The 10,000-nt window shown below is 30.8% G+C and overlaps 1 protein-coding gene across 1 annotated transcript in view; it reads right to left on the bottom strand.

The window, feature by feature from the left end:
* The window catches only part of LOC104793107 (zinc finger CCCH domain-containing protein 30-like), a gene marked incomplete in the record, with an annotated part of 4,691 nt that extends 2,644 nt beyond the window's left edge, over positions 1 to 2,047 (bottom strand). The window contains 2 exon segments of the mRNA XM_010519386.2: positions 1 to 1,087; positions 1,678 to 2,047. The exon segment at positions 1 to 1,087 is cut by the window's left edge and continues 492 nt beyond it. Of these exon segments, the coding sequence (XP_010517688.1) occupies positions 1 to 1,070 (1,070 nt within the window).

Raw genomic sequence — 10,000 nt, 5'->3', positions numbered from 1 at the left:
GTATGCGCAAAGAAACAAACACGCCGACCACAGCCTGTTCCATCTTTGCAAAGTCGTGTCCTGTACTGAGCAGGATGTAGCCAGCATTCAAACACACCGTGTGCATACTCACACATATCTCCTCGTCTACAAGCTCCTTTCCTAAAATCCGGGCACGGAACACAGCTGTAATGGAACTTCCTCGGGTCTCTTCTCCTCGCGTTTTCACCCGGGTGAACAAAAGGACACTCAGTCCAATCATGAGAATAAGCACGCGAGCAAGGCCTAACCTTGAAGGAATACATTCTGAACTCATCAGTCGCGTAGATACTGTTCTTGATGTCAGGTAAAGACGGATCAACGGGATACTCTTTCTTGAACTCAGTCGATTTCAGCTTAAACGGAGAACCAAGGGGAGAGACAGACCCCGATCCACCATTCTCTCCAGTAGGAGAATGTGACGGAGAAGAACTTCTGTTCGGAACATTTGTCACAACCCGTAAATTACGCTCAGCGGTCGATGATCCATCAGCAGAGAGAAGCTCCTGAAGCATAAGCTTAACACCTTCAAGCTTAGGAGGAACAACAATAACATCACCAGCTCGTTGACCTTCAGCATCCAAAAGATTCAAATCAGCTCCAGCAGCAAGAAGCAGCTTAACAACTTGGATAGCATTCACAGCTCCACCAGAAGCAGCACAGTGTAGCGCGGTGGTCTGATCATTGCCACAAGCGCGGTTCACGTTAGCATCAGTCAAAGAAACAATAAGCTTGATCACATCTAAGCTTCCATAAGTAGCAGCAACCATCAACGGAGTCCTCTGATCGTTGACCATAGCTTTAGAACCTTTTTGACGACCGTACCAGAGACCAGCTTCATCTACACAAGAAGGGTCTCTCTCAATAGACAGCCTTACACCTTCCACGTCGTTGTTAGCGGCAAGCTCAAGCAAGCTCGCGAAGGTATCCTCTGTTTCAACTCTCAAGTGATTCATGACTAAGTTTGTAACAAGGTTGTTATCCTCTAATGAAACTGGCGACGAAGATCTTGATGACACGATCTGATTTAATCGGTCTGATCCACAGCACATACTTCCATCTGTGGAATCTGTAAAACATCAACAAAAAGAATCACAAACTCAATCAAAAAAAGACCACTCACAGATATAAAAATTAATTCATAAGATATATAATGAAAAACCAAAAAGAGAATAATTTTCTGATTCTCTTCTTATCCATTGATTTGGAGAAACTAGATCGGAAATACTCAAGTTACAGGTAAAGTCATTTTCAGACAAGAAGAAGGTTTTGTCTGAAAACAAGACTATGTCTTTAACGAATCATTTCTCTTAAACCAGGCAAGGTCAAACAGATATCAAAGAAGAATCAAGCAAAGATGAAGTTCTAAAAATAGAACAGAGAGAGCACAAAAAAAAAACCGATTAGCGCAAACAAAATATTTTATCCGATCTTTTTTTTTTTTTTTTACAGAAAAACTGAAGTCAAATAGGCAAAAAAACACAAATAAATCTTTGGTGCATGTTATTTACTCGTTTTTTTCTTTTATATCCACAGAGATAACAAACGACATAGTCACATAGAAATATTGATATCATCAGAAACAGAAAAAAAAAAAATGATTATTCAATAAGCCACATCGAGCAGCTAGAGGCTTCAGATGATCAAACAATCTCTCACCTTCTTTTTTTTAATTATCCTCGATTAAAACAAAAGCAAATCCAAATCTTGCACGGAGACTTCGATGGGTTTAATCGTGAAACGAAATCAGTTTCTAATAGATCTAGGAATATTAAAAAAGAGAGAAGAAGGGGAGTGCTAACGAACGAACACAAGAGTGAGAGAAGAAAGAGGAGAGGAAAAGAAAGAATTTTCCCCGAGAAAAATCTGGGAAAGAGAATATAAAAGAATCAATCGGGTGAAGTCTTTATATTTAGAGAGAAGAAGAAGAAAAGAAGAAGAAATGGTGAGAGCTTGTTCTTCTACAATCTCCATTTCCCAAGCTCAGATCTCACTAGAAAAGTATTTAATTTCACACCCAAAAATAAAATAAAAATATTTATTATTTTTATTTTTTATAGAGAAAATAAATTTTCGACACTTCGTTTTCGTTCAATGAAAATATTTAATAAATTTCGCTATCCAATAGTGAAAAGCTAATTTAAAAAAAAATAACATTATTATTATTTTCCTAAATAAACAAAGAGAAAAAAAGAAAAAAAAGACATAGCGCTTACTACTACAAAGTACAAATAACAATATGAGATCTTCTAATTCTAAACCCCTTTAAAATCACCTCAACCAATAAGGAACTTCCACGTCATAACTAAAACAAGAAAAACACAAGGTTAAAATCGTCATTCTGACTTCCATCGTCTGATATGGCAGATTATGATTGGCTGACATAGGAAGTGGACACGCATGTATGTATCTCTTTTTTGTTGTTTTGTCCCCCCTCCCCTTTGGTTTCAATAAAATTCTCCCAGTAAGTAATTTCCCCTTACTTAATAGTTAATACAGGCTTCCTAAAATAAAGGGGTTAGCAATCCAGTGAGTCAAGTTACATCGTAATTAAAAAAAAATAGCCTATTCTGTCTGCTCACGTGGCGATAACTTATTGGCAAACTCACTTATTCCGGAGACGCTCTCCTTTCTTCGTTAGGTTTTTTAAAGATATTTCCCAATTTACCCTTACAAAGAAACTGTATTTACTCCCTTTTTTACCTTTGTGACACGTGGAGCAAAAACATTGAGCGATGAGCACAATACGACACGGGGTTTTTCAATGGGATGAGACCGGTGTTACCGGTGGACCCGTGGTACGGATGGGGTGTAAAGTGAAGAGAAAGTGAACGGGAACAACCGGTAGCCAGTGTGAAGGGGGGGGGGCGTAATTGAGAGGGATTATTAAACGATATTTAAGAAAGAGGTAACTGGCGTCCGCCAAGCGTACGGGGGAGGGAACGGACGTGACATATTTTATTTAATTCCAGTTTAATTGTGGAGAGAGTCAATCATAAACCATGAGGAGAAGAAAATAAGAAGTGGGCCGCCTTATGTTGTAAAATAGATATTTTTATATTAATTAAAAAAATTGAAAAGCAATTATATACTGCACCATATATAATAAAATTTCCAAAACACTTAAAAAAGTTAAAGAGAGAATTAAAATATGGTTATATTTCCCATTATACAGTAGCTTTTTTTGCCAGCATTGGTTTTATTAAAAACTTAGTACCCAAAATTTAAACAAAAGGATAGAGTTAAAAAAAATAAAAGAATCCTCAATAAATTGAAATTAAAATGGAGTAGTGTTTGCGGAAAAAAAAAAAGTAAAAAGAAAAAAAAATATCAATGGATGCTGGCTGGTCCAAATGGTAACTGCGGATTTAGTGGTGCGAGACAAACGATTTGATAGTGCGGTACAGTTTAACTGTGGTATATGCGGGACAATTTTTTTTGCGGGACAAGTGCGGTTACTGTAAAATCAGTGGTACAAAACAATGTTTGATTGGTGACAAAAATTTGCGGTGTGGATTTCATATTATTTTATTAATAACTGATATTTTAAAATTTTCATTTGTATAATTATACATATATTCATTTATTTTGTATTAATAAATAGATATTTTTATTTCTGAATTTTAAATAATAAAACTTATTTAAAATTAAATTTTGATTGGTAAAAAAAAATATTTGCGGTTCACAATATAATATTAAATGGTAAAAAGCAAAAACTGATGTAAATTACCATTGATAAATTTTTTTAAAATATATTTATAATTATTATAGTTGTATCATTTTTGTTTTGTTTTAATGAAGAATTTTTTCATGCAATTATGAAGCTTATACACCTAAATTATTATGAAAATTACATATTGCTAATTGAGTTCAAAAATACATATTGCTATTTGAATTCAAATATTCAATCATAAAAAATAAAAAAAATAAAAAAACACAATAAAATAATCAAAATATATGGTGTAACCTATTGTTAAGTTGTTGAAAAAGTTCCATTGTAAAACAAATATATACTTAGATGTTATATGTTTAATTTCTATATAGTAAATGATGGTAATTTAAACAAAAACTAAAAATTTCAAAAAAGTAAAAAAAAATTATACAGTGGGACATAGGCGTTTTTGTGCAAATACGCTGGACTAATACAGCATCAATATCCGCCAATCTGAAACTGCGGTCCAAGAATTAATACAGCATCAATATCCGCTAATCTCACTTTTTTTTTTTTTTTCTAAACCCATAAATTATTTCATTTTTTGTTGATTGGTAACAAAATGCGTATTTAATGTTTTTGTCTTTCGAATTCCGCTTTTTAATGTCACCATTCGTGAGAATCAATTTTGGAGTTACTATCCGAGTAAAGAAAATTTACCAACTTATCTGATGAAATCTTCTTGGATTTTTTTTTTTTAACAAATAAATCAAATGAATTCTTTTGAATTTCATTTATTACCTGACAATTTTTTATTTTTCTTTCAATTAGTGAATGGCAGATGCACTGGTTGCTCTTAAAGTCTTAATATTCAAATAATATTTTCAGCTATTTCTTCCAATTTTGTTTAACCCATTACACTATAGAGTTATTCCAGATTTTGTAAGAAAAGCACCATCATTGGCTTTTTTTTGTCACTATTACCAGATCATTTGTTTTTACTGAATTTTGTTGTTATTATTTAGACTTATAAATTCAAAACCATTTGAACGAAGTTGAGATGTTAATATCTTTAGCCTTGATTGAAGAGCTTATTTTGAAGATTGCTTAAACTTTAGTTTTTCTTAAAACTTATTTAATATTGAAATTTGATTATTGTTTCTGTTAAAAGGGTTCACTCTGGTTCGGCAGAGAACATATCCCCCATTTCCAAATGATGGTTAAAACATTGCATCAACATTATTAGGGAGAAAAAAAATTAACACAGATTTGTCATCATTGTATATAATTATGGTTGTTGCAAATTATATAATAGTCATATAATAACTTAAAGAGATGAAAATTTACATACTTTCAATAATTTGCTTTTTAAAATAAAAACATAAAGCATCTCCAGAGGAAATTTAAAATAATTTCAGTAATCCATAGAAAATGTTTAGGGTGGTCCAACAAAACCAACAGTAAAAACTGGCTTGCTTTTGTACTTACCGTTTTTTTCAACGTTTTTGTACTTACCTAAAACTGTCTATATAAATACAAGATCTATTATTCAGTTGATTGAAACCAAATTTATAATTATAAGTTTATAACCAATTTGAAAAGATTAAAGAAAAAGAAGATTAATCTTGTAGTAGAAATTAATAGTGGTAAAAGGTTTATAATTAAGATGCATCAGTATAATATGAACTAAAATCCATTATATACATTTATACAGTCTAAGTTATTGATTAAAGCCTTTCAGAATAGTCTCAGGATGGATTTATTGGAAAAGCTTTCCACCCAAATTCAAATGTATTTATAATTCTGTAACGATGAAAAACGAATACTACTGACGTAATAATTTTAGTTATTTCATTTTTATGTCGGCAAAAAAAATTGATGTCGGCAATTTTGTTTAATGTTTATCGTGCTAATCTAACTTCTATTTTTTACCTGATCCTATACTTTAACTAATTTGAAATAATAATGATACGTAATTATACTCGAGTTTTGACGACCTCAATCACTCGTCCAGTGGGAGGAGAACACTCGCGAGGCTTCACTCCGTTCACTAATTATTATAAGTGATGATAAATTCTCGTCTCCATATAATCCTCAGTGGATGCTCCATCCATTAATATTCCTATTACAGATAAGGAAATAAAAGTATATCAAAAAAAAGTATATAAAATTAAGAAAAAGCATTATCCTCATGCTAATGCACGAGAGAATACTTTTGGATCATGTGGATAACAAGATTAATAGAACGAGTCCGACATTAACTAATGACCAATCATCACACATAAGATTGTTAATCCAAAAAAAAAAAACTTAACAGCGTGGATCTTCTCATAAGTAGTAATATGGGTCGAACGCTATTTTAAAATCAGCTACAAAATTCTCATTCTTTTTATAGCAAAAAGAAATCTAGAACCATCAAATACAAATTAACATAATTGTTTCACAAATATAAAAAGGATAGAAGTAAAATATAAAAACAACAAATATAGTTTTGTTAATAAATTGACTATTTAATCCATATAATCAGTTAGCATTAGTATTTTTGTTAAGATAATATGTTTTTAATAACTACAAATTTGCTTAATAATTCTATCATTTTACTCTGTAATCACCAATATATCATTTTTTTTTGTTTTATAACATATCATAGTTGACAAACCTATTTGGGTCAATAATATGGACTTTAATACCATGTAAATTTTCAGAAATTCTAATTCGAAACTGATCAATAATAAAAATGTGGTAATCTATTTCCTTGATATTAACTGTAGGTTCTATGTAACCTAAAATACCATTTTAAATTTACAATCGATACAAAAGGTGCCACGTGTGTGTGTATGTGAGTATTAGGGGAGTAGGACCAATAATGGAAGGGACCCGATAGTGACCAAACTTGGCCAAAGGGAAAATGCGAGTTTGTGTGCTTTACTTTGTGGTGTTTTGTCTGAGTCTCTCTTTTGTTTGGTTTCCACGTGAACACTTACCCCAAGGTCCCCAACTCTAATCGCCTTGTTGCATCTACAGGGCGCAAACTTCTTCCAACTATCCCCTCTATCTTATCATATGCTTTTATTTTCTCTCAGTACTTAACAATAATGAGATTTCGTTTTATTTTTTGCTTTTTCATTTCAGGAAGTTCAGGTCAACTTTAACCTCTCTAGCATTTGCAATGCAGTAGTACTCAAACTCAGTTTTGTGCTGATGGTTTGCATTTACACGTAACCAATTAAATTTCTCATCATTGGTTTTGTAATTTGTTCATATAATTAAATTTATTTTATGCTGATAAGGCCCCATAATTATAGATATGTTACGACAGTGGTAAGAAAAACTATGTCATGATGTTTTGCACTCTCCGATAGCCGATAGATTTAGCACCATTGGTTTCGTTCATATTGTCATATTTTTTTTTTGTGTTATTTTGTATTATTTATGAAAACTTGTAATGTTTACAATTCATATTGTCATATATGCAACAGTTTTTTTTTGATAGTTACAACTTACAAGGTGACTTTTCCATTCCATGAGTAGGTTTGTGACTAAAAGTACATCGTTGGTACTATATGACCTTCACACAAATAAAAAAAATCTTCTAATCCAACAATACATTATACATACAGTATATGAAAAAAAAACAAAGAAAAAAAACGCCAACAGTACATGTAGGTTTTGTAAGTTGTTTATAACTTGATATGTCGGTCACGATGACGAATATATTCGAATTTTGTGTTTTTAGATAATGTATTTAACATTTATTTTTGCTAATTTTTATACTATTTATAAAAACCTTAAACCAAAAACATTTATCAGATAATAAATTTTCACATATTTATGTCAACAGTTTGGTGGGTATATTTTTCAGCTTGGGCACTTAATTAAGTAGATTCTAACTAATAGTACTAGTAAATATATAAGTAAAGTAAGGGTGAGTACTAGCTAGTTATAACTCATTTCATCAACAATTAGGTAGAAAATAAAGTAAAGCTGAAATTTTGTATTGAATTAGTACCTAACAAAAACTCAATCGAGGTCCATTGAAATGGATTTTCATATGAAATTCGTTAGTGTTCACAAATCTTAGTAGAAGGGTACGTACTATTTGGCAATTCAAAAGGAGACAGATGACGTCTCAGTTCTCTTTGGAAATGAACACGTCAATGTACTAGCTACAATATGGGAAAACTTAATTTGGATGGTTAATCTCTGCATAGAATAATTATAATACAGTCGAGATGTTACGTTCCTAATAAATAATTGATTGATATGAAGTTATGGATTCTTATACTATTCTTCATTTTCATACTTTAACATTTATATATGTGCCAAGAGACAAGCTTAAAGAGACGGTCATGTGGTGAGATGGCTACTGAATGGAGATATGTTCGCTTTCAAAGAGTTTGGTGATGTTGAGTGTGTAGACATTAAATAGAGGAACAAAATATTTCTCATATTATATATATCCTCATTTTCTAGAGAATATATAATTTTTTGATAACACCACAGATAAAATCTTATTATCGACAGTTGAAAAAATTACCGATGCGATTGATGATAAAAAAAAAAACTCCGGTACAAGAACTTTTGCAGGAAAAAATAGCAGTACAGCAATGTATTTCTACAGGATACACGTAAAAAATATTATAAGATATGTTGAAATATAGAAAACTCAAAATTATATCCAAAAGAAAAAGAAGCTATATACGTCAAGTGATATGAACAAGAGAAAAACAACCGAACCCAACCTCGGTCCATTTCGGGACATATGGGATGTTACGAACCGTAGATGCAACTTTTCTTCTGATATCTTTTGTTTGTGGCTCCTCATTTTTTCTCTCTTTTTTTCTTTTTCCCTTTAATAATCGCAATTGTGGGGGTCCATGTACTTGTTTCAAATAGATGAAATATCATAAGATGCACTATAGACACGATATATATAATATATAATTCTGTTCTTTCTAACGAAAAATATTCATTTAATTTCATTGTCGGGAAAAATGACGAATTAAAAGTTTTATGACTGGAGCGAATCAAACCTAACTCCAAGCCCAATTAGCTAGTAGGTGAGTACTACTGAGCCCGTAACGTGGAAAGATAACATAATAGGCCTAGTTTTATTAACGATTTTGTGTTTACTATGTTTTCTTTCTTTTTATCAGTATTGAATATTGATTAGTAGAAATTTAGAAGAGATGATTTGAAGATTGATGATATATCTTCCATGATTAGTTGATTACTAAGACTTATATATTGACCTTCAAAAATAGAAGAAGGTTGGAGTATGTTTTCTAGTTCTCGTTCAAAAATGTGAAATCGAATTTGAGATTTACAACCGTCGAAACAAATTGCATTCATCAATCCATGTCTCAAACTTAACTAATACGAGATTCTATATAGTTTCCAACGGATTATACAACCTTCTTTTTGACGTAACGGATTATACATTGTTGTTAATTTATCCTACTTTCTGTAAACGTTTTTTGTCATATGGCTTATTGGGTTTTTAAATATTGAATTTTAATTTGGCATAAAAAAAAAGGAAAAAAAGATGTCTAGCTACACGAAGTATTGTTGAATAAATGGTCACACATGCCAAATATACTATTGTATACTCAACTACACAAAGTATATATATTACATGGCCACATCCATTAACTATATGACGTTATGCGGTCAACATCATAGACATTTAATTCAGTACACCGGTCAATTGACTCCGGCGAAGACCGACGTTGACTCCGGCGAAGACCAACGTTGACTCCGGCGTTGATCAACACTTAAAAAAAATTCTAAATTAAAAAAAAAATTATTATTATAGTAAATTATTTATGGGTTTTCATGATTAAAAGAAATTTTCTATTCAATATCCAAATATTTTTTATATATCTCTAATATATTCAATCTTATAATTAATTATTTTTTATTTTTCAAGCTAAAATAAATAGTTAAATAAAAATCATTTATAATTATTTTCAAGATAAAAAAAATCATTTATAATAATCTTCAAGATATAAAATCATTTATAATGATTTTCAAGATATAAAAACAATTTATAATTATTTTCAAGATATATATATATATATATATATATAAATCTCTCATAATCAGATTATTTAATTACTACAAAATCAATAAAATTAAATTCAACTACTTTCATTAGAAAATAATATGCAAAATATTGAGTATATGACTCTTTACTCTAAATTTTGCATGGTAAATGTTATAAAAAAAATTATACACTCTTTACTTTAAAATTTACATACTCAAAATAACATATAAACAACAAAAAATTAACAATATTTACTTTTAACATATGAACATTTTCATTTTTAC

Source organism: Camelina sativa, chromosome 6, assembly GCF_000633955.1.
Source record: "Camelina sativa cultivar DH55 chromosome 6, Cs, whole genome shotgun sequence".
Taxonomy (NCBI): Eukaryota; Viridiplantae; Streptophyta; class Magnoliopsida; order Brassicales; family Brassicaceae; genus Camelina; species Camelina sativa.
The sequence above is the reverse complement of the archived record's forward strand: the minus strand, read 5'-3'. Positions and strand labels throughout refer to the sequence as shown.